The following is a 25172-nucleotide window of genomic DNA, read 5'->3' as shown; positions in this document are numbered from 1 at the left end:
CTCTCTCTCTCTCTCTCTCTCTCTCTCTCTCTCTCTCCTTCCTGACTGCAGAGGCAATGTGACCATCTGCTTCATGCTGATGGACTGGACCCTCAAACTGAGAGCCAAAATTAACCCTTACCTAGTTAGTGCAGTTTTAAATCTTTTGTCAGTACAACAACAACAACAAAAACCAATAAGGAATCAAGTCAAGACAATTCCTTTTTTCCCCAGGGGTAGTTTTGGGAACTTCATAATCAGAAATTAGCCAAATGCTGAAGAAATATAAAATGAACTTTATCATCAATACAATTCTCATCTTTTGTTGATTTTTTTACATTGGGATGAAACCCAGATACTGTAAAAGTTTGTTTATTAAATTGTAGATGAAAATAAGAAGAAAAACAAAACTGTTATCAAAATTTCTTCCGAAGAATCTTGCCTGTGTATGTGTGTAGAGGAAATGTCTATTTGTCCAGTGTTGGCTGAATTTAGTACAGGCATTAAGAACAAGTGCTGTGAGTCAGAGTTAGTTGTGTTTCCTCGGGGGTAGGTGACAGACAGGCAAGCCAAACTAGCTTCAGAGAGCAGGGGAGCCTGTTAGGTTCTGGGATCTAGAAATGACTGGAACAGCTCTGGGAGTGCAAAGCAGAGTTGACCCTGGAACCGAACATACGCCCCCCCCCCCCCCGCCATCAGCCTGACCCAGTGCCTCTGCGCCACCCTGGAGCCTGGCATTTCCACCCCATGTGGGTGTCCATACTCTCTCAATGCAGTTGAGATTTCTCGGTGGACCAGAGGTTCAGAGGTTACCTACCTCTAAATCATCCACAGCTTAGAATGCAAGTAAGCATACACAGCATCTGCAGTGGAGCTGCGGATGCTCCCCCCTGTGCACCCCTGAAACCACCCCTGCTCCCCCTGTGCATCCCTGAAACTACCCCTGCTTCCCCCCTGTGCACCCCTGAAACCACCCCGCCCCCCACCGTCTCCATCAATGGCCCCAAGTGTTTGATTAAGGAAATTTAGCTCAGCTAGTTGCAACTCCAGCATATGTGACAGGAAGATCCCAGCTGGATGGACCTCGAGAGCCATTCGTCCTGAGACTTGACAATGTTCTCAAGACACCTACCATGGCTAACACTGGTTGTCAACATGGCAGGATGTAGGATCATCGTGGAAACAAACATCTGCGTATATCTGCAATCGAGTTCCGAGGCTAAGTGAAGGGCAAAGACCCACCCTAGGTGTAGGAGGCACCATTCCACAGTCTGGAGCCCTGGGCTGAATTAAAAGGACCAAGTGAGCCAAGCACTGTCATTCATCTCTCTGCTTACTGTGGCTGTGATGTGATCCTCTGTCTTGGGCTCCTGCTGCAATGACTCCTCCCCCAGGATGGACTGTACCCTCAAACTGTAAGCCAAACTAAACCCTTCCTTCCTTAAGCTGCCTGTGTCGGGCAGTTTGTCACAATACTTAGGAAGGTAACTAATACAGCCCTTTATTCTTTTTCTTTCTCTACTGTCCTAAATGAAGCTTTCACCCTACAGCTGATTTCCTTAGGAGTGGTTGGGGAGATCCCTCTGGTTATATCTAGAACATAGAGAGTCTTCCATCCAATATTCTAAGTTGATTCCTTTGAGTGAATTAACTGTAGCTAGAGACATGAATGGGTTGACATGCTTAATCCTGGATACACAAAGCTTACACATCGGAAAGAACGGGTTGTCACGTGGGCTTAAGCCATCTATCCCTTGGTGCTGTGGTTCACAAAAGAGTTGTGGAGGTACCAGGAAAATGGAGGTGCAACGTCAAGCATAACATTTGCCATACAGGCTCCCCCAGGCGGGGTGGGTAGTATCAAGGGATGTGGCTTGCTTAGCTGACATCAGTTGGCTGAGCTGATCGAAATCTGACCCTCCATCCTTCCCTTCTCCTTCCTTCAAAATTACAGGGATTTAAATCAAGCAGAGCTAATGGGATTTGAGAGGCGCTCCTGGGAAACTAAAGCCCCCTTCTCCTGCATGTGGGAAGGAAGGAAGCAAGAAGGACCCATGAAAGTTAGAGATAGAGACATCAGCAGGAACCCATGGTTAGCTTAATGTAGACATTGATGTTCATATATGGAGAGACTTAAGAGGTGTGCAAACACACAGATAAGCATACACATATACATATATTCATTTTGTTCTGATGGCTTTGAAGGTCTATAAGAATATAGCATCCCAGTAAGCATACCTAGTGTCACTAGGCTCTTAGTTACAAGTACTGCTCTTGTTCCCTCCCCCACGCACACAAGTTACCAGAGCTCCTTGAAGAACAAACTGATATAATGACTGTACACGATGAGCCTGGACCATTTTATATAATACCAGAGAGAAAAGAAGTACCCAACCCCCAACCAAACTACAAATAAAACCAGGCTTGTCTGTGGCTCAGCGGGAGAGTGCTTGCCTATTATGTGTGCGATCCCAGGCTTGATGTCGGACACAAAGCCAAACCAAAAATGCATTAAGGGGACACACGAAGTCAATCGGCCAAAATGGGAACAGTTTTCCCAGCAGAACAGCCGTACTGAGGTAGAACGCAAAGCATGGAGATGCTTGTGTCTAGACCAATAGAAACAAACAAGAAAATGACAGATAAAGAATCAGAAGAAATGACAATCTCCCAGCCAGAGAACCTCAAATAAGTTAAGTCAGCACTCCAGCCTCAAAGATCAGAGCAAAGATCAGAAGCAAACATAGACCATGTTTCCTTCTTGTATGCAGAAAAGGAAGGGAGACAGGACAACCACCCAGAGCAGAAACCCAGCAAGTCCCACCTCTGCCGGGTGGCCAGGCCCAAGTTAGTAGCTGTGAATCATTTTGTTTGTTGGTGTGGTTTAGTTTGCTTTTGGTTTTGTAGCCTTAGCTGGCTTGGAACTGTCCACACGGGAAAGGCTGCCCTTAAACTCACAGAGATCCATCTGTCTCTGCCTCTTCTGTGCTGGCAATAAATGTGTGTGTACCACCGTATGCAGCCCATTGTGAACCTTACCTACAGTACGCATGAGAACTGAAATATGGAGATGGTTTCCCTCGAGAGCTCTATAACTCAGAAGCCAGATGATCAGGAAACACTTCACGGACTCTGATGAGACAGACCTTCCCAGGACAACTGCCCAGATCCTTACCTTCCTATAGCAAAACCCAAAAGCAACCCCCAAACCTGTCAGAACCAGGTAATCTGAGAAACTCCTGGAGAGTCCAGCCTGAAAGGACAACATACAACAAAGTCCACTGAATGAGACCCTGAGTGTTAGGGTTTCTATTGCTATAAAGACACCATGACCACAGCAATGCTTACAAAGGAAAACATTTCACAGGGGCTGCTTGTCATGGTGAGAAGCATGATGGCACATAGTCAGACACGGTGCTGGAGAAGGAGCACCGAGTTCTTACAGCCTGATTCACGGGTAGCAGAAGTGAACTGAGCCACTGGGTCTAGTTCGAGCTTCTGAGACTCCAAATCCCACCCCCTCCAGGAAAGCCAAATCTCCTAATAGTGCCACTCCCTATGGGCCAATGGGAGACAGTTTTTTTCAAACCACCACACCCTGAAATAGGGAATCTAAATGAACATTAATAATAATAATATCTCAATGTGACTTCATTAATGCAGTTGGACCCTAGCCGAGAAGGATCTTACTGGTCTGAGACAAGGTGGACCCTGCCTTCTGTTCTTTAGTCCATTCCATAAACATTCACTGGGCCCCCCGCCATGAGGTCATCTGTGTCTCAGCCGTCAGGGATAGCTGATTAATGACACAGGCAGTGCACCAGGAATGGGAGGGGTTTGAACCGGACGAAAACAAACTACTGGCCAGGGTGAGTTAGGAGATCTAGAGGGGTGGGGACTGTGCACATCTGCACAGCTCGGAAGGCTTTGCGAATAAGACATTGGGACATAGACCCAAAAGAGATGAGGACCCTGCTGCATGAGGATGCAAATGGGGAAGGAGGCCCAGTGATAGAAGGGAGGATAGAAAGAGGTGAGGGCAGAGGGTGGGCTGATAGAGGGAAGGGGTCAATGACCACATAGGGAAGTTAAACTCAAAGTTTATTTGTTGGTTTACTTATTTGTATGGGGACACGCACATTTGTGGGGGTCAGAGGACAACTTTGGGGGTTTTCCACCTTGCTGAGTCAGGGTTTTTCTTGTTGTTTCTGATGATGTACTGCATGTTGCAGGTTAGCTAGTCCTTGAGATTCTGGGAAACTCTGTCCCCACCTTTCATCTCACCACAGAATGCTGGGACTATATTCTATGTCGATCCTGGAGATTTAACTTAGGTCATCAGTCTTACAAGGAACATGCCTTATAGTTTGGCCTATCTCTCCTACCCAAGGAAATAAATTTTATCCATAGTGTGATGGGACACACACACACACACACACACACACTTTAAACCCGAATAGTGACCTGCTTTGGTCTAAGCTGTTCAAGATTATTTCAACAGTTGTATGGAAAATGAACTGTAGAGGGCGCTAGAGTGGACCCACTCAAACCAGAGTAGGCTACTGCAGCATCCAAAGGATGGATGTTTCACAGCAAAGCTAACAGGACTAATTTGAGTAGCTGTGTATGTGTGCGAGTCAAAAACAAAAACAAAAAGAAAATTATATGAGCTCTGTGGTCGACAAGATGTCTCAGCAAGTAAAGATGCTTGCCACCAAGCCTGACAAATTGAGTTCAATTCTTGGGATCTACATGGTGGAAGGAAAGAACTGAGTCTGGAAAATTGTTCTCACCCCCCCCCCATGTGCACTAGAGCACATGCACATGAATGCTCTCTCTGTCTCTGTCTCTGTCCATCTGTCTGTCTGTCTGTCTGTCTGTCTGTCTGTCTGTCTCTCTCTCTCTGTCTGTCTCTCACACACACGATTTAAAAAATGATCTGTGAAGAGCATCAAGACTCAAGCTACATAACATTATAGATATTGCTCAAGACCTTGAAGTCTTGACTGTCATCTAAGGCCACCATCTAATTCCGAGAGGGCCACAGACAGATTCTACTCCATGACATCGTCACTGTTTATTGAGACCTTTGTTCAGGCATGAACCCTCGACAAGACTGCTCTCCTAGATCAAAGGGAACTACAGGAAACCGGTGATGAGCAAGGATGTATTTCCTCTCCCTGGGGTGGCTGGGGAGGCGGCCAAGTGCAGCTAGCTTCTCTATTGTCTCCGCCTCCCTGCAAATCCCAGGAGGGTGGAGACTCCATCCTCCACTGCACAGCAAATGCTTGGCAGTCTATGTGCCAGAAACATTTGCCCAACAACTGTGGAGTGTATTGACAGAGACATACCACGGGACTAGGAGGGTGCTGAAGTCTTTCTCAGAAACCACGGTTTAGGGGCCGGCTTGGTGATTCCATGGGCAAGGAACTTGCTGCTAAACCTGTCAGCTTGAGTTCAGTCTCAGAACCAACATGGTAGAAGAAAAGAACTAGCTCCTTCAAGTTGTCATCTGAACACATATGCACCATGTCACAAGCCCGCATACATATGCTCACAAAATAAATACACATAGCATTTTTCCCCCTGAAAGAAGCTGTATTTTAGGAGAAAACAGGCTAGCTCAGAAGAGAAAGAATAAGTTCAGGAGAGGGTCTGAATCTGAGCAATCAGTAAGGTGGCATAGTGCCAGGGAATGAGGAGCTAATCTTGCAAGTGACAGTCATGGTTGCAATCTCACAGATGAACTCGACCGGATCATCACAGGATCATCACGTCAGAGTTGGACGAGATCTCAGGAACCTTGGGATACGCCTGCTCATTTTCATAAATGAAGGAAAGGAGACAAAAGTGGCTTGGGACTAGAACCCAGTTTGCTGAATTCCACAGGCCACAATCTTGTTCTTTTCCCTTCTTAGTATGTGTGTGTGCGCGTATGTGTGTGCTTATGTGTTAGAGTGCACCACCATGTTCTACACCACGTTGTGTGCTTGCTGAAGGACAACCAACCTTAGGGGTCTGTCCTTAGACAGGTGTATATGCCAGCCTCACTAGCCCCTAAGACTCTGGGGGCGTCTCCTGTCTAAACCTCCCACCTCAGCATAGGAAGGCTGGGGGGATAGATGTTATTGCATCCAGTTGTACCTGAGTTCTGGAGACCCAAACTCAGGTGCTCACACCTGCACACCAGCCACTTCACTAACGGAGCCATCCCTTCCACCCTATTTATACTGCTGGCTCCCAGTTAAATTCGACTTCTTTTCCCACATATAGACTCAAAGAGTTTTCTGAAGTAAAATGGAAATGCAATCTTCTAAAGTCTGAAATCTATTCTCAAGTAAAACTCTTATTTTAAAATTTAGCTGCTTTTTTTTTTTCAAAAAAAAAAAATCTCTTGGTAAACTTCTCTTATCATTCACTGAAGATTAGTCAGTTCATCATGTTCCCTTTCTTATAAGGCTGCCAGGAAGCTCAGAGCTAACTTTAGCACTTAGTCTTTCAGTAATAGAGGTCTCAACTTTACCAAACAGTGCTTACTACTCCCTGCCATGGCTTTCTTAGACAATATTTTAATGATTTTATTGCATATTTTTTTTTACTATAGTCACCTCAAATTCCTTTTGGAAGCCAGCCAGGTATAAATAATCACTAAACCAAAAACAGAAGGCGAATGTTGTTTCTCCTGGGCTCTACAGTGATGGTTACTTCCAGGATGATTTCCATTTTGAGATCGCACTCATGACTGGAGAGCCCAGCCCTTACCCTGTGGCTTCATGTTTATATAGAAGGAAGCCACCCCAGGACAGATTGCATACAAATGGCTAGTTCTAAAATTGTAGGGTCTGCTTGCTAACCAGGCAAACTCATGGAAAATTTGCTGAAAATGAAAACAAGATGTGGAAGAAGGCTTCGTTCTGCAGACTGACGTGGCAGAGCTTGGTTCACTTAGAGCAGGGTCCTCAGGAGGCCAGCCTAGGCTCTGTGTGGTCAGCCGGCTGGGTCCCATCCACCCTCAAGCTTTCTGCTAACTATGGCCACAAACCTGACCTTCATCATGCAAGAGAAATGAGATCAGGCAGCCTCTCATCTCCTCTGGATTCTGGCCACGTAAAAAGATTAAGCCACGAGGCTTTCTCTTTCTCCCTACATGAAATTCCTTCTCAACCACAAAAATTTCACCCAGGCAGAATTTGAAAAGCAATAAAGGAGTCGGTGGGGGATCTGCCCCCTCCTGCTCCCTTTTCATTTAAAACCTTGAGTTACCCTTGCTATGGAGGTAGCAAAAGAAAGAAAAAAAAACACCCCAGAAAGTGTCAACTGTTTATGTATTTGCGTCTGAGATGCCCACCAGCAGGTATCTCTCTTTTTTTCCTTCACTCTTTCCAGAGTTTGTGAAGTCATTCTTTATTCCTGTGGCGTTGGACGTCATTCCCATGATCATCTAAGAGATATGTTCAAAAGAAAAATGGCTTCCAGGATCTTGTTGCCTGTGGCAATCAATATACCTTCTCTATAGCACCCATTGGGATTCTATTCATGATCTCCTGCAAGGCAGAGCCAATTTGTTCAGATCCAGACAAGAGGATGCTGCCCCAATGTTCCCAACACCTTGAAGAATGAGACACAATCAAGAATCCATGATGCTTCCTTAGGAAAAAAAAAAAAAAACCCTGCAGTGTGGTGATGAATTGCAGGCAAGACTGTTGCCTGACAGCAGCTCAGAAGGTTCTCCCAGTTCCAGGATGCCTGCGAGTCTTTAGCCTCATCTACCTTTGAGCCCTGCACAAACTGTTCTTCTGATCCACAGTCTGTATACCTTAGCTAACACGAACTGTGCGTGGTGGAGCAGTTCCACAACGCCAGTGTGTCCTCAAAGCAAAGCTGAGGGATGAGGAGAGAGCGCCATTGATAAAGAGCAGGATGAGGAGATAGCGCCATTGATAAAGAAAGAGCAGGCAGGCCCAAGGAGGAAGACCTGAGTTCAGTTCCCCAAGCAAGTTCTGGGGAGGTGGAGCCTGGAGGATTTGCTGGCAGCCAAATCTGCAAGCTCTATGTTCAGAGAGAGACCATGTCTTAATAATAATAATAATAATAATAATAATAATAATAATAAGGTGGAGAGAACTGAGGAAGACACTGGATCTCAACCTCTGGTGTTCACATGCGCAAACACCTACGCACATATGGAGTACAAAGGAGGGAGGTGACCACATAGATTATTATTGACTCGGCTTTCATGGTTTAAGATTCTGTGGGAATCTACATTTGAATTGGGAACTCTGTGGATCACTATCAAAGAGCTATTGTGTGGATGGACTGCAGTGTGTGTGTGTGTGTGTGTGTGTGTATTAATATCTATTTTTACATGGTGCTGTTGACATTGTTTGTTTGTGTTAAGTGATGCCAGCTCTTATTATCTTAGGCATCATAATGAGCTTGTACCTTTACTCTGAACTAATCTTCTGTAAATAAGAACCCCGACAAACTGGAGGGGAAAAACAAAAAACCAAAAAACCCTTCTACTAATTACACAACAGAAATAACCTGATTTCCAAAAGTGCATACCCAGAACTTGTCAAGAGTTCTAATAACTTTAAGGTCTTAAATTGGAGAAAGCAAGATACCTCCGTGGTTAAAGGTGCTACTGCCAAGCCTGAGGATCTGACACCCATTCCCGGGTACATACCAGAAGGGAGGAGAAAACCGACTTCTGACCTCCACACATGCCTCCCTCAAAATACACACACAAAATAAACAAATAACATTTTAAAAAAAACTTAGATTTCTGGGGTATTTTCTCCCCCGGCATATCCATCTCTGCATTTATTACAAGGGGAAAGAGGAAAGCTGACCCAGCTAATTCTTAAGGTTTTGTGTTTCTCTTAACTACAATTAAAAAAAAAAAAAAAAAAGAGCCCAGACTTCGTCATTATGGTCAAAAAGAATTCAACTTGTTTCAAGTAATTTGGGAGCCCAGCAAATGTGGTCGTTGCAAAGCAGTTAGAAAGAAGAGCAGAGGAAACAGAGTCCGTGGGGTTGTTCAAAACTCCTCCAGAACAAAGGAGAATCCTTAACCTGCGAACATCTGGTAACAACAGGACCAAAGATAAAATGCTGCGATGAAAGGTAGCCGCGTGGACTGCCTCGTGTGGGGAGAGGGCAGGGTCGAAGGTTAAGAAGCTTTCCTAGCGGGATCCTTTGGCGGCCCTGCAGCTCCAACAGACAGAAACCAGGAAACCCAAAGTGTGCCTCTCCCGTGCCATGCACAACTCCTTCCAAGAAGCAAACTTCTTTCTAATCAACTAGAGCCAGACGCCTGCGGGTAGCACCCAGGTACCCGAGCTTGCACCGAACGCAAGCCAATCCTGGCTCAACATCTAACTTCAACTCCATCAAGATCTAGGCTTTCACTCTGAATTCTCCCGTGAAACAAGAGAATGAGCTCAAGTTGCCTGGCCATGGCTTTTGAAAAAATTAAACAAAGAGCACATGTTTGCAAGAACACAACCAAACGTTTCGCCCTGACACTTGCAACCTCTAATCTACGAGCCATTTTCCCCGACACTTCTTCCAGGAGATGCATGGGTGTCACCAGGGTGGCCTGCGTGTTCGGCAGGGTGGGAAGAGGTAGAGAGTGGGTGAAACTTGGAATCTGCCTCTCCATCCATCCAACCCCAAGTCGCCCTTGAACTTGGCACCAGAGCTGGAAGCGAGATGCAGGTCCTCAGATGGGAGGGATCCAAGCTGCCACGACTCACCTCGCCAACTTCTCGCGGCTGGCGGCGCGCGGGCGGCCCGCTCGGGGGCGCAGACGTGGGGGCTGGCGCCTGGGGGAGCGCCGGCCAGCGGCTCCGGGGAAGGCGTGGGGCTCCGGAGGGAGCGTGGGGACCGGCGCGTGGCGGCGCTGAGGGGCAGCCTCCGGGCGCGCGGGGAACCCAGGGGGCTCCGGGTCCCGGCGGGCGCGCAAGGACAGCAGCGCCAGCAGCAGCACGACCAGCGCGAGCAGGAGCAGCGCTGCCGCCTTGCTGCGGAGCTTCATGGTGCCGCACGGCGGCTCCGGGGCGGCGCGGACACTCTGCGCATCGCTGCCCGCGGCGGCGCAGCGTCCAGGCCGGCTTGCCGGGGACTAGGGTCGAAGCTAGCGGCGGCGGAGGTGGACTGGGAAGAGGAGAAGGGGGAGGAGAAGAGAAGCAGGGGGAGGATTGGGAGGAGGCGCGAGCTGACTCGGGTGGAGCAGCCCTCCTTACCGTACTGTGTGGAGTAGCGGCCCTGCAGCCCACCACCAGCACCCAGGCGCACAGAGCTCAGGTAGAGCAGACTCACCACATCTTCAATTCGTCCACTCGAGTACTCATACTCGCCTACACACTCAGATTCTCTCTCCAGTCCACCCAGTTATCCTCAGACTGTCTTTCCGACTTAAGCATGCATTCACTCACTGAAGACTCACTCTCCCACCGACTCGCCCATTGAGCCTACTCACCCATCCCATCCACTACTCCACTCAATTCCATACTGCGTTTGTTTATTCCACGTGTGTTCACATTATTGGTTTCATCCATCTGTTCCTCAGGCTTGGCCAGTCCCTCTTGACCCAGGGCAGAACTTTTGGTACCCATGAGAATACAATCCCTCTAGATCCATATACTCTACCGCAATTGTAGAACGGATTGCAAAGCTTAAATCTGAAACTCTTGATGAACCTAAGAGAAACACAGACCTTTCCCAAGCTTGCAAAATGGGAATGCTAAGGCGCCTATGAACATTAAGTTAAATAATCTTCTCAAAAAGAACTGCACAATGTGGGCCTCAAAGTGGGGACCCGGTGGAAATGGTGATAATGACTACAACAAAATCGTTTAGCATACATACACCCCACGCACATTTTGTTTTCCTTCTGGCGTAGAGTTGAGATCGAGTAATAACTTCACAAGCCCATGTTAAGAATGGACTCTTCAGAGATGCTATCATTGCTCATCACCAGATCTAGGTCAGAACTGCCCAGCTATTTTCCTACAGCATCTCAGTCCGGATCTGAAACAGTAGGACATACTTTTCTACTCTGCATGAACCGACAGGAGTTCTATTAACTCTCTCTGTGGCACATCTGTGGAGCAAAAAAAAAAAAACAACCCACCAGTGACCACATTGTTCCTGGGTTTCTAGAACACTGCATGTTGTCTTAGAACTCATCTAAAATTTAATTACATTATAACTCGTTCGGTTAGCATCTGATTATAATTCGCTGGGGAACCTAGTATACTTAAAGCTCTAGCAGTAAGGTTATCTAATAAATGGGACACTCTTACCAAGCAAGCATCTAAGAGCTAGCAGGGGTACCGTTGGAAATCTAAGTGGCTAGCATGGGAAGAAATGAAGTAACTCAGACAGTGCAAGTGGGCCTCTGTGGATTAATTAATTAGCAGGTTTTCTGGCATGATGTTGGCACTGCAGTGATGATCAGAACATTTGCCATTGTAAAACATGGCCCCAGGCCAAGGGCCAACAGAGATACCCCAGCTAAGACCTGGCATTTGGGCCTTTAGATTCAGAGATGTGGATATTTTGGAAGATGGCCCACCTCCTGGCTTCCATAAGAATGCGTGCAGCAAAGACCTTGTAGGGCAAGTTGGGTCAAAGTTGGTCTCAGGGTTAGGGTTTTAAACAGGAAGGAAGAGCTTGGAGCAGATAGACTCCATCAAAGCTAGGATGGGGCTTGACAGACATTTTCTGATGGATATGTTTATGTGCATGTGTGCATCTGTGTGTGGGGGTACATGCATGTTTGCAGCTACACATGTGTATACAGGTACACATGTGTGAGTGTGCCTGTGGATGCCAGAAGACACTTTGGATATGGTTCTTTAGGTACTCCCCACCTCTATTTGGGGAGACAGGATCTCTCATAGGCCTCACTACCTAGCTAGGCTGGCTAGGCAGCAAGCTCCAGGGACTGATCTCCCTGTCTCCATCCCCAGTGCTGAGATTAAAAGAGTGGGCAAACACTCTTATAGGAAGGGGAAAGCCCTCGGCTGTTTTTTTTTAATGTGGACTCTGGCCCTCTGAAACAGTATGATCAAGACAACTTAGAAAGCATTTAATTGGGCTTATAGTTTCAGAGGATCGGCGTCATGATGGCAGAGCAAATGGTTATTGGTTCCTCTCTTGGCCTCCCAAATCTATTTCTCCCTCTGGAATATTGACATCTCTAGCTACCAGTTGCTCCTACCAGAAATTAGACCCATTCTCTTTCCCTTACTTTCTAGATGAGTTATCTCTAGTCTCATAAAGAGTGTCTCCAAAATATAGTGAAGTAAAACAATATTTATCTGGGTTCTTGTTTGTTTTTGATACAAAGACTTACCATGTTACCCCAGGTGGCTTGGAGCTTGCCATGTAGAGTAGGCTGTCCTCAGATTCACAGAGATCCTCCCACTTTGGCCTCCTGAGTACTGGCATTAAAGGCATGGGCCACTACATCTGGCTACAATGCCTATCATTGTTTCAGCTTGTTGGGAATGACATTTGGTTAAGGTGTTGTGATGGTTTCTATATGCTTTGCCCAGGGAGTAGCACCATTAGAAGGTATGGCCCTGTTGGTGTGGCTGTAGAGTAGGTGTGTCACTGTGGGTGTGGGTTTTAAGACCCTCATCCTAGCTTCCTGGAAGTCAGTCTTCCACTAGCAACCTTCAGATGAAGATGTAGAGCTCTCAGCTCTGCCTCCACCATGCCTGCCTAGATGCTGCCATGTTGCCTTGATGATAATGAACTGAACCTCTGAACCTGTAAGCCAGTCCCAAATATATGTTGTCCTTTATAAGTCTTGTCTTGGTCATGTTATCTGTTCCCAGTGGTAAAACCCTAAGACAGGTGTGCTGTCCAATGAGAGGACTCAGCTGGGGAAGTATCATTTGTACGGCAGATGGAAGGGTCCAGTTTCTTTTGGTTCACTGGACTGAGGACCACTGTTCTTAACTGTCTGGTGGCCAAAGATCTACCTCAGGACCTTGGCCAGGGGGTTTTGCCATGAGGTTTCCCTTTTCTGTCCAGACGTGGTCACAGGCCAGACAGACCCTCCCAGCAAGATGAAAACTGCAGGCTTTTCATGCTAATCTACAATGTGGCTCCTCCCATTGCCTTGTCTCCTCTCTGTTGATTCAATCCAGTCCACACCGTAGGGAGGGAATTGCACCAGGTTAGAATGACAGAAGGAGGAGAGATCTGGAGCCCTAGTGTAGAGGTTCCTATTTACACACACACACACACACACACACACACACACACACACACACACACACACTCCAATCAGCAAAACGATTACTTCTGTTGGTTCCCCCTCCCAAACCTAACTAGTAGCTATGTAGAACCCTCCACAGAAACTGGTACCAGATAGAAAAGCCCTACCCCTATCCAACAAACTACTGGCGGCTCTTGAGGACAATTTTGAGAATGAAAACCCCCAATGGGGGCAGTTGTAGTGATTTCATAGTTTTGGGAGGCTCCCTCTGGGAGCTTCTTCCAGCTTTTCAAAGCAAGTGCTGGATAAAAATGTCCTTCCACTTCTGGCAGGGGATAGGAAATTAAACCATTTTGAACCCCACCGGGCCTTCCTAAGAAGGCCTCCCCCCCTTCAAGAAAAACTTTCTCAAAGCCTAGGTTTGTTGGGGTGTAACAGGTCCCTACCAACTTCTGGAGAAGGGGAATACCCAACTTCAGCCTCTTCTGGTTAGCTTGTCCTATTTAAGACCAGATGGGACACTGGGGTGCACTTGGAGGGCTCAGTGCTGAGCATCACAGACAGCAGACTTGACAAGCCTGATTCCTGATCTCAGGGCCACCGAAGGCTCAGTCCCATTCCCGCCTGCTTTGCCAGCACATCCCCAGAGCTCTTGACGGTCAGCAACAAGGAAGCCATTGTGAGGCACATGAAAAGGCAGATGATACAAACTGGAGAGAGAGTGCCTGTACCAGAAGACTTTCAGATTCACCGCTGATGTGACACCAGTGACAGGATTACAGTTAGGGACTTCAAACAAGTGTCCTTAATACTCTAAAAGCTCTAATGAGAAGAGTGAGACAACGTGTAAGAACAGACATGTGACAAAAAGAAAAAGATGGGAATTCAAAGAACCAAGAAGAGGTACTGGCGATTAAAAAAATAATAGTAGGGCCTGCAGAGATGGCTCAGCAGTTAAGAGCACTGACTATTTTCCAGAGGTCATGAGTTCAATTCCCAGCAACGACATGGTGTGCCACAACTACCTGTAGGGATACGATGCCCTCTTCTGGTGTGTCTGAAAGACAGAGGCAGTGTATACACACACACACACACACACACACACACACACACACAATGTAAATCTTAAAATAATGTAATAATAATAGTAATAGCAATAATAATAATGCCACTGATCATAAAAGATTCTTTTTCCAGACAAAGTCTCATTTCCTTATGTCTGGGAGGCCCTTGAGATTACTCTGTAGCCAAGGATGAACCCTCCTGCTTCCAGCTCCTGAGTGCTGGGATTACAGACATGTGAAAGATTGAGGGTGAGACTAGGCCTGGGCTTGCCACACCTCCTAATCCTTCCCACACTGTCCAGCAACTGGGAACCAAACATTTAAATATGAGCCCGTGGGCACCTTTCTTACTCATACCACCACAGATGTTGTTTTGAATTGTGTCAGAAGTCTTCATTCGCCTTTCTAAGTAATTGTAAAGCTGTCTTTCAAAGGACCTGTTGGGGGTACGTGCTGCTCCGTAGGCTCAGCATCTGGTGGTGTTAGTGTTGCCGTTGGTCCCCAGGCACGCTAACAGGAGCATGGCACTTTCCTCTTTCGATGTGAAACTTCCTAACAGTACCTGATACCCTTTTTAAAATAAATAAATGTATTTATTTACTTATTTATTGCATGCATGCATGCATGCATGTTTGTGTAAGAGTGCCAGGGCTCCTGGAACTGGAATTACAAGCAGTTGTGACCTACCATCTGGATGCTTAGAATTGAACCCAGGTCCTCTGGAAGCATTCCTAAGCTCTGAGCCATTTTCCAGCCCCACCCTCGCTCTGCTGCGGACTTTCATATCTGCTATGAGCTCTCAGCTACTGCTCCAGCCCCATGCCTGCCTGCCACCATGCCCCTGCCATGACGAGCATGGACTAATCCTCTGAAACTGTAAGCAGGCTTCCTCCCTTTAAAAGATGCCTGGGTCATGGGGTCTCTTCAAAACAAAAGAATAGTAATTAAGACAACGCCCCCAAATACTTACCTAAATACGTCACAAAAATGTGGGCACTACAGAGGCTTTTATCCATTTTTTCCCCCAAGCTGGAAGTAACCAATACTTTCTTCAGTCTGTGGATTAATGAATAAATAATAAAACATAAAGACTATGTGATATTATTGACGAAGAAGGAATGAATGATGAATCTACAAATAAAACCTGTTTGGGAGCCTTGCACTCAGACTAAGTCTGAAAAACTTCTGAAAAAGTTTTCTCTTGTATGACACACTGCTGAAAAGATATATCGGGGTAGACAGGGTAGGGACAGAGCACGGTGGTTAAGCAGTCCGCTGAAGATCCTTAGGGGACTGGAATCGGCTGCACGCCACTAGTAATAAAGCTGACGGGAGCCACGGTGGCAAAGTGGGCACATGTCATTACTCTGATATCCAAGTATATAGGATTTACAGCAGAACCAGCAGACAGTGAGGGAGAGCTTGGAATGTGGGTGAAGATGACATACAAAGGAGCAATGAGATGATCCCACTATCCAAACACTGGAGAGGTGGAGACAGGCTGATCCCTGCACTCACTCTCCAGCCAGTCTAGTCTACTTGGTGAGGCCCAGACCAACAGAAACACTGTCTTCTAAAACAAGGTGGATAACTCCTAATGCATGATGCCCTAGGTTTAACTGTGCCTGCACATGCATATACATATATACCCGTTGGAACACACACACACACACACACACACATGCACGCAGGCATGTGCACACACGCGCATGCTCATATGAGATTGTAAGTGCAGTTTGGAACCCTGAATTTCTAACGTTTTCCTAGAAAACTTTTGCCACTATGCCCACTGACCCAACAATTCCAGTTGGAAATTCAAACTTACTAGACATTTAAAAGTCATCTTTGTGTGTGGGTTTTTTTTTTTTTTTTTTTCGAGACAGGGTTTCTCTGTATAGCCCTGGCTGTCCTGGAACTCACTTTGTAAACCAGGGTGGCCTCGAACTCAGAAATCCTCTTGCCTCTGCCTCCCAAGCGCTGGGATTAAAGGCGTGCACCACCACGCCCAGCTGTGTGTGTTTTGAGAGGGCATCTTGGTATGTAGTCGAGGCTGGTTTTGGATTTACAAGCCTCTTTTTTCCTTCTGTACTGGGATTATCAGCCTGAGCTACCATGCCTGTCAACCCTTTCACTTTATAAGGCAATTATCTCAGGCATCTCACTGTAGTGATGCCAAATCTTTCCGTTGTTCCCACACAGACACCGTCCATTCCGTCTTTCACACATGAGTTTGAGATATTACCTTGTCATGCTCTAGGACTCCTGTGTGTGTTTCAGAATATTCCCAGGGTTTCTATCCCATTCTGTTTATGTGTCTCCTGTGTATGAGTGAAAAGGTGTTTTCCTAGCATCTGCATGTAGTGTGTTTACACTCCCAGCAGGGTGAGTCTGATGACATTGAGAGCTTTCTATTTATTTTTCCATGTGAACTTAGAACTGGTTCCCCTCACTGCAAATTTTCAAAGGATGTATTGTCATTGAGGCTGCTTCGAAGGTTGACTTATGAAGAGTTAACGTTTTTTATTGTGATGAGCTACCCAGGACAATGACGTGTCTCTTGTTTGTTCAAATTGTGTTTGGTGTCTCTCAATGGTGCATAGACTCCTTTCGATATGCATGACTGAGCTGGTGGGAATGAGCAAAGTCACTGATACCCCAAACCCAGGAAGCTAAAACTTCGAAGGCTTCTTCAGTGCTGAAGCCTAACATGTCTGTGACGATTACACAGCTGAACTCCCAAGGCATGAGGTAAGCATTAGAACACTTAATTAAGACACAATCCCCTCAAAGAGTGTCCACCTCATAGAAGCTGCCAACTGTGTGTTCCCCAGAGGAGGGGGAAGGCAGCTGGAAGCTGGGAATTCCCAATAACCATTATGTGGGTTGATCTTCCATGGGAAAAAAGTTTCAGGTAGACATTTCAGATCAAAATAGTTCAGAATAGGCAGCTCCTCTGGTTTCCAAAAAGCAAGAACTAATTTTCATTGACCAAATAAAATTTGATTCTAGGTATAAGGAGTTGAGCAGTGTCTGTTTAAAAATCCATGTCTCCTTAAATGTTGGAACAGTCACTCTATTTGAAAACATCTTTTATTTTTATTTTTTATTTTTTTATTTTTTTATTTTTTTATTTTTTTATTTATTTATTTATTTTGTTTTTCGAGACAGGGTTTCTCCGTGTAGCCCTGACTGCCCTGGAACTCACTTTGTAGACCAGGCTGGCCTCAAACTCAGAAATCCTCCTGCCTTTGCCTCCTGAGTGCTGGGATTAAAGGCGTGGGCCACCATGCCCGGCTTGATCTTTTATTTTTTAAGTGTAATTAAATAGATATTGCTAATTAGGGATCCTGAGGTGAAATCATTCTGAATGTAGAATATGCCATAAAGCCAATGACTGGTGTCTTACACATATAAGATGGGGAGAGGAGAACTGGGAAGTGTAACTCAGTGGTTGGCTCTTATCTAGTGCTCAAAAGATGTTCAAGATCCTGTGTTTGATCCTCAGGAACACAAAAAGTATATTGAGAGGAAGAAAGTGAACTGGCTCTGAGAGACCCACATGCATGAAAGAAAGCCACATGAAGATGAAAACAGATTTGACTCACAGGGTCACAATTTTAATGATGCCACGAGAACCAGAAACTGGAAGAAGTAGGGAGGAAGTTTCCCAACGGTCTGCAGGACAAGCGTGACCCTACTGATATCGTGACTTTAGCATCTTGCCTTCCCAAACTTGGAGAGACTAAATGTCCATTGCTAAAGTTACCCAGATGCAATTTGCTGTGGATGCCCTAGTCAACAAATGCACTGGCCCTCTAAGAATTACACAGATAAAATTCAAAGAACTTGATTTTATATCCCCAAACCAGAAAACACGGGAGGAAGGAAGCCATGATAGAAGCAAAACTCAGCACCAAGAGCAAGCTGCAGAGAATGCTGGGTAGCACTGGGCAGGGTAGCAATGGCCAGTGTGGGGCCTAAGATGTGTATAAGCAATAGTAATAAGAAAATGAGAGTCTTAAGAGATGGCTTAGCCAGGAAAGGGCTTGCCATGAAAGTACAAGGTCCTGAGTTCAGTTCCCAGTGCCCAAGGAAAAAGATGGATGTGGTGGTGCAATGGAGAGGCAGACACAGGAGGGTCTGTGTGCCTCACTGGTCAGCCAGTCTTGGCCATGTCTCAAAAACTGATGTGAAGAACAATAGAAAAAGACATACAACATTGACCTCTGGTCTCCACATGCATACACACATATGTCTGACTTCAGACATAGGCATATGAACATGTACACATACACACAGCGTAGACATAATTAAAATAATAATAAAGAAATAGGGCACATTATAGAAGCTGATACTGATTTAGAGATTATCAAAAGGAACCAGGAAGTTGGGGAGGAGGCATAACATCTAAAAAACTAAAATGTATAAGAAGTAGAAGCTCGATGAATGAACTAAATAGCATGTGAAATTTGTCTGAGGCAAAAATGGGATAAAGTGGGTGATAGATCCAAGGGAGCATCTCAAAAATGCAGTCCAAAGAGTTGGTGGGTTTTAAAGTCATAGTTAGGGATGATCAGCAATTGTCTCCCAGGGAAAGCACTTGCAATGTGAGCCCAAGGACTGGGGTTTTGATCTCTGGCATCCGCATAAGAGCAAGCAGGCCAACCCAACTGTAACTCTTGATCTCAGGAGGGAGAGATGAGAAATCCCTGGGGCAAACTAGACCAGCAGGAATTGGAATTGGCCAATTCTGGGTTCAGCAAGAGACCCCTGACTCAGGGGGAGATGGTTCAGCAGTCAGGTAAGAGCATGTGTCGCTCTTGCAAAGGACAAGGTTTCATTCCCAGCACCCAAAGGATGGTTCACAAACATCTGAAATTCTAGTTCCAGGGGACCTAACACCCCCTCTAACATCCGTGGGTACTGGGCACACACATGGTACACAAGCATGCAGGCAACACACACACACACACACACACACACACGAAATAAAAATTAATTAAACAAACCAATAATAGGTCCTGCCTCAGTAAATCAAGTGGCGAGTAACTGAGGAATATGCCTGTTAGTAACATTAAGTTTCCACATGAAGCAGCGAACATGCTTGTCTACACAATGTGAACACACATATACATATACCAGCACACACAGCCCCTACACGCAAATGTGAAGAAGACATTAAGATGTTGGGAGTACCCCTCCATGATAAGATGGTTGTCACACAGTTCAAGGCCCTGATTTGGTCACCAGCATCACAAACAAATGAGAATCCAGTCTGGTTTCCCCCTATTGCTGAGATCAAATACCTGACAGGAAGCAACCTAAGGGAGGAAGGACTTGTTTTAGCTCAGCGTTAGCTGCAGCCTATCATAGAGGGCAAGGCCTGATGACAAGCAGTTGAGGCGGTTGGTCACATCGCACCTACAGTAAGGAAGCAAGCTGACATGAATAATGCTGCTCAACTAGCTTTCTGATCTGTGTGTCCAGCCCATGAGGCAGTCCCATCTAACCCTCCCTCTCAGTTAACTCTCTCTGGAATCTCACAAACATACACAGAGATGTGTCTCTGAGATGACCATAAATTCAACCATGTTAGCTGTTGCCACAGACTGGGAGAATCAGGGTCCTGGTACTCAGGTGGGCAAGGAGTCAGCAAAATGACAAACAGACGCTAACACAGGGAGTGCTGGAACTGAGTTTAATTTCTCGAAGCGAGCATCAGACTTATATTACAGAAGAAAACAAGGAAGTTAGGTGATACATTAGGTCATCTGACAAATAATGACTCTTTACACAAAACAGAGAAATGCATTCATAAAAGTTAACAGAAACCAGGCAGTGTTTACAACTGGGATAAAAATCAGTGTTTGCAGCTGGGATAAAAATCAGTCCTACCTAAGGTCAGCTTATTCTTAGAATCCAGGGGCAAGGGCTTCATGCCCTTGCCATAGTTACAATTCTAGTCTATTGTATAATCCACCTTCTCCCTAGGCAATTGTAAATTCCTGTATATGGGAGTAATTCAGCTGTTATTCTAAGTATTTACACTAGTTCCTTCTTAGACCACAACCCACTTTCTTCCTAGGCCATTGCAAACTCCTGCATATGGGAGTGACCTGGATGTTATTTTATGTATCCGTAGGGAACCTCCATTTATCAGAGGAGCCCACCAACTTTCTTCTAATAGGTAATGTAGTCTGCCATACATGACTGTAATGAGAATTCTAAGTTTACTTTGTTGAACTAACCCTGAGATTTCTAGCTCTTATACAGTAAACTGCAATGCCTGATTTCTTTCACTGTCTCTCTGTCAACACTGGAGGCTTTTTGTCTGAATGAGTAGCATTCTTATGAAATTCAAAGCCTAAAGTTGGCAATTGCCTAGGATATTGGAACACTGGTGGAGGCCAATCTAACTTAACTATTTGTCACGTCATTCCTTGGAGGCACTTATAATAAAACAACACTAAAAGAAAGCACACAAAACCCTTCACCAGACTATTGCAAGGACATATCTGGGCCACATTATGTATGGGACGCCAAAGACGCTCCAGGAGACCAGTTTTCATTAAACTTTTTGTCTCGGGACTTCAGCCAAGCTTTTGGACTTGTCATGCAAACTCCATTGGAGTGGGTGTGGCAAACTGTGATGGTTTGTATATGCTCTGCCAGGGAGTGGCACTATTAGAAGGTGTGGCCCTATTGGGGTGGGAATGGCCTTGTTGGAGTAGGTGTGTCACTGTGGGTGTGGGCTTTAAGGCCCTCACCCTTGCTACCTGGAAGTCAGTATTCTGCTAGCAGCCTTCAGATGAAGATGTAGAACTCTCAACTCCTCCTACACCATGCCTGCTTGGGTGCTGCCATACTCCCACCTTGATGATAATGGACTGAACTTCTGAACCTGTAAGCCAGCTCCAATTAAATGTTCTTTATAAGACTTGCCTTGGTCATGGTGCCTCTTAACGGCAGTAAACCCTAACTAAGACATTGGCTATCAAAATTAATCATCACAAAAAGTTCAGGATAAGGAAAGCAACATTAGAAGATCTAAATGTTGATTATACATGTGATATGCACATGTATATGCTATCTACGCATTTACCTCTCCAATTAGTGTTTCAGAGGGAAAGACTGGGTGCTTGAAAACAAATCACTGATTTAAAAAGTCAGATCTGTAAGAAGAAATTTATATCTAGACATATTTCTACCAAAAAAAAAACCCACAAAAAACAAAAAACAAACAAACAAAAAGGAGCATAAAGGTAGAAACCTTGGGCAAGGGAGATAGTCAGAAAAGTGCATATCACAAATATATAAGGGCCTAAATTCTATTTCCAACACCATGTAAATGCAGGTGTGTGCATACAGCTCCTCAGAGGAAGATGGAGAAAAGGGCTGAAGCAGGAGGTTGGAATGATTCAAGTCAAGTAGTAAGAGTGAGAGAAAGCAGGGTGTGGTGGTGCAGAACTTTCCCCCCAACACTTGGGATGTAGAAGCAGGTGGATTTTTGTGAGTTCAAAGCCAGTTTGGTCTCCATATCAAGGTCCAGACAAGGCAATGATGAGACATTATCTCAAACAACAACAAACAGTGAAAGAAAGAAAGAAAGAAAGAAAGAAAGAAAGAAAGAAAGAAAGAAAGAAAGAAAGAAAGAAAGAAAGAAAGAAGGAAAGAAAGAAAGAAAGAANGAAAGAAAGAAAGAAAGAAAGAAAGAAAGAAAGAAAGAAAGAAAGAAAGAAAGAAAGAAAGAAAGAAAAAGAGGAAGTGAAGAAGGAGGGAGAGAGGATGGTAAAGATGGAAGGAAGCCGGGAGGGAGGAAGGAAGGAAAGGACAAGGGCATGGAGCCTCTACTGGAGCCTTTAGAACTCAGCTATGATAATGCTTTAGCGTTGATCCACTGACACTCTGACGTCTGATCTCGGTGGACACACTGCTGCTTTAAGCCAGGGACTCGGCAGAAGAAGCAATGCAGAGGGGTTGGGGCTCTCAGCTTGTACTCCCTTGCTTTGGGGCTTGTTGTGACCCAGGCATGGTGAGAGTTCCTGGTGGCAGTAGCTTTATAGTGGCTAAAACTCAAAGAGGAAGGGACTAGGGTCCTACAGTCATTCTGGGGGAATGCTCCCACCAACTAACTTTCCTCCCACCAGGCCCAAACTATTGAAAAGCATCAGTATCTATTGGTAGTAGTCGCATGGAATTACGATATCAAGTTCTTCATGTGTGCCTTTGGGGGAATCTTTTAGGATCTAAGCGACATCAACATCTACTATACATTTTAATGATACCTATGATGTGATTTTAAAGTCCATCTTAGTTTTAGAACATATCGCCTCACAGTTCACTTTCACCTGACCATGTAGTGGTCTGACTAGAATGTGGCGGTCAGATTAGGAACAAGGAGGCAATGGGAGAAGAGGGAAGCGAGGGGACTTTTATCATGTATCTGACAAATAGGCCACCAGAGGGTTGCTGTAGCCAAGTCCTGCGGGTAAAAACGGGATGTGATCTTACTATTAAAATGCATGGATTCTGCCCACAACTTCCAAAACATACACATGACTAAAATTGAACATGCTGGGATGTTTGGGGGCCTGGACTGTCTGGAGTGAGGATGCTGATGGAGGATGGCTAATGAGGGCTAGTCAACACACCCTTCAGCTGCAGTCATTAAATCAGGACGGTGTCAGCACACAACAGTAGATGGATGAAGCAGAACATAAAAATATTCAGGGAAATTTCTTGCTCAGTATTATTCTGTGCTGTAAAGAAAGATGCTTTTCAAGCCAGTGTGGTAGGATACCTTTGGGTGTATATATAGTGTGTCAAAGTACACTCGTTGACCTGGGGTTTTAGCCCAGTGATAGGGTACTTATCCCTCAGTGTGTAACTTCCATCCCAACCAAACCAAATTGGTGCATGATGGAATAAAAAGTTTATTATTGAGAGTAGAGAAGTGACTCCACAGTTAATACTGTTCGTCACAGAATCATAAGGTTCAGAGTTCAGATCCCAACACACACATAACAAACCCAGGAGTCCTGTGTGTTCCTGTGGCTCCAGCCCTGAGGAGGCAGAGACAAATGGGTTTCTGGGGATTGCTGGCTGCCAGCCTGGCCCAGAAAACAGGAGTTCTTCATTCAAGGGGAGGCCCTGCTTGAAAGGACCAGATTGGGAGTAATGGAAGAGGCATAGGCATGCATGCACATGCACATGCACATACATGCACATACATGCACACACCTACACATACAAATAAATAAATCCTCAAAGTTGAATATTAAGAGGGTTGGTGAGATGTGTCAGAAATGAAGAGCATGGGCGGTTTCTCCAGAGGAGTTGGGCTCGATTTCCAGCCACATGGAAATCTTGGATTCACATGGTGGATCACAACCATTTTAAACTCCTGTTCCAGGGCATCCAATACCTTTTTCTGACCTCCTCAGATACTGCATGCACATGGTTCACAGACACACACACACAGGTAATACACATACACATACATACACACAAAACCAAAGGAAAAGATTTTAAAGTTGGATATTAATGAAACTTACATAAAATAATTGAATGACTGCAGAAATAATTTGTTTCATGATTTTAGTCTGGAGATGGCTTTTGTGGCACAGAAATAGTCAATGTTTTTATAACAGCTCAGGTGAATGTCTACTAATAGGAAGATGGTGATATATATGTATATATATACATATATATATGTGTATATATATATATATATATATATATATACACACATATATATATATAATTACTATTAAACCAGGCTTTCGATATAATATTACTTAAACTAACCTAGCAATCTGTATGCATGTGGTTTGGTTTTATCATAAGCATAGATGTTTGAAAAAGAAGTAGAAAATGTTAGTGTTGTGTTTATCTCTTGAATGAAAATTAATTTCCTTTGTGTTTCCCATGTTTCCTATTTTAATATGCAATCCTCTAAGAAAATGTAATACTCCTGTGACATTTCTTTTTTTTTTTTTTTTTTTTTTGTTGGGGGGAGTTGTTTGTTTTTTTGTTGAGACAGGGTTTCTCTGTATTCCTGTGACATTTCTTAGCAATTCTCAGCACTTTCAAAAAAAAAAAAAAAGAATGGAAACTGTCTTGTTTTCAAGAGGCAGAAGCTGAAAGTGAGGCAAATGTGTTTTAATTGGGGGAACAGAGACACAATCTGGATTACCCAGGTAGAAGACAGCTAGCTGCTCTTGAATAAAAGTGGACAGTGCATCTAATTACGTGAATGAACCTTAAACACTGAGCTATGAAGCCACCCTCAGGATGTAGCATGCTGTATGATCGACTTGGTGTGGGATGTCTAGAAAAAATGCAAATTTAAAGCACCAGAAATGAGAGCAACAGGTTGTATGTAGCTTGGGGTGGCAAATTTTACATCCAAGTGGAAAGAGCGATTTTGTTGGGGTGATGGAATGTTCTGGATTATACTGACAGTTGAATAACTTGAAACTAAAATTCCCCAAGTGGTCTACTTAGAGAAAAGGCTACAAAACACTAAGTTTCAATAAAAATTTTTTTGAAAACTTAATGGAGTTTTTGGTGAAAGTTCAGACACTAAGAGGTTTCAAGGTCTTGCTTTTTAATGTTCTCTTGGCTCTACTGTTACTATGAAGTGGGTGAATTCGGAAAGGTTGGCAAGAGATTTACAACACAAAATTAGAGAAGCTGGCTTGAACCAGTGTTGTGTCTGCATAGGTAGAATGGTCAGCTAGATGACGACGCATAGTGTTTCTGATGCCAGGGCAGAAAGCCTACCTACATTTACACATGGAACACTGGTCTTGTTTCTATAAACAATTGTGGGTTCCCAGAGGGGAGGTGCTGCTGGGGGGTTATGGCTTTAGGATTTATGGCTTCACCAG

General features: G+C 44.9%; 1 protein-coding gene across 1 annotated transcript in view; it reads right to left on the bottom strand.

The window, feature by feature from the left end:
* The window catches only part of Gxylt2 (glucoside xylosyltransferase 2), an 85234-nt gene extending 75119 nt beyond the window's left edge, over positions 1–10115 (bottom strand). Inside the window, exon 1 of the mRNA XM_021190832.2 lies at positions 9738–10115. Within this exon, the coding sequence (XP_021046491.1) occupies positions 9738–10018 (281 nt within the window). The 5' untranslated portion in view covers positions 10019–10115. The remainder of the gene's footprint in view (positions 1–9737) is intronic.
* Between the last annotated feature and the right edge of the window lie 15057 nt (positions 10116–25172).

The sequence above is a fragment of the Mus pahari genome, chromosome 2 (assembly GCF_900095145.1).
Source record: "Mus pahari chromosome 2, PAHARI_EIJ_v1.1, whole genome shotgun sequence".
Taxonomy (NCBI): Eukaryota; Metazoa; Chordata; class Mammalia; order Rodentia; family Muridae; genus Mus; species Mus pahari.
The sequence above is the reverse complement of the archived record's forward strand: the minus strand, read 5'-3'. Positions and strand labels throughout refer to the sequence as shown.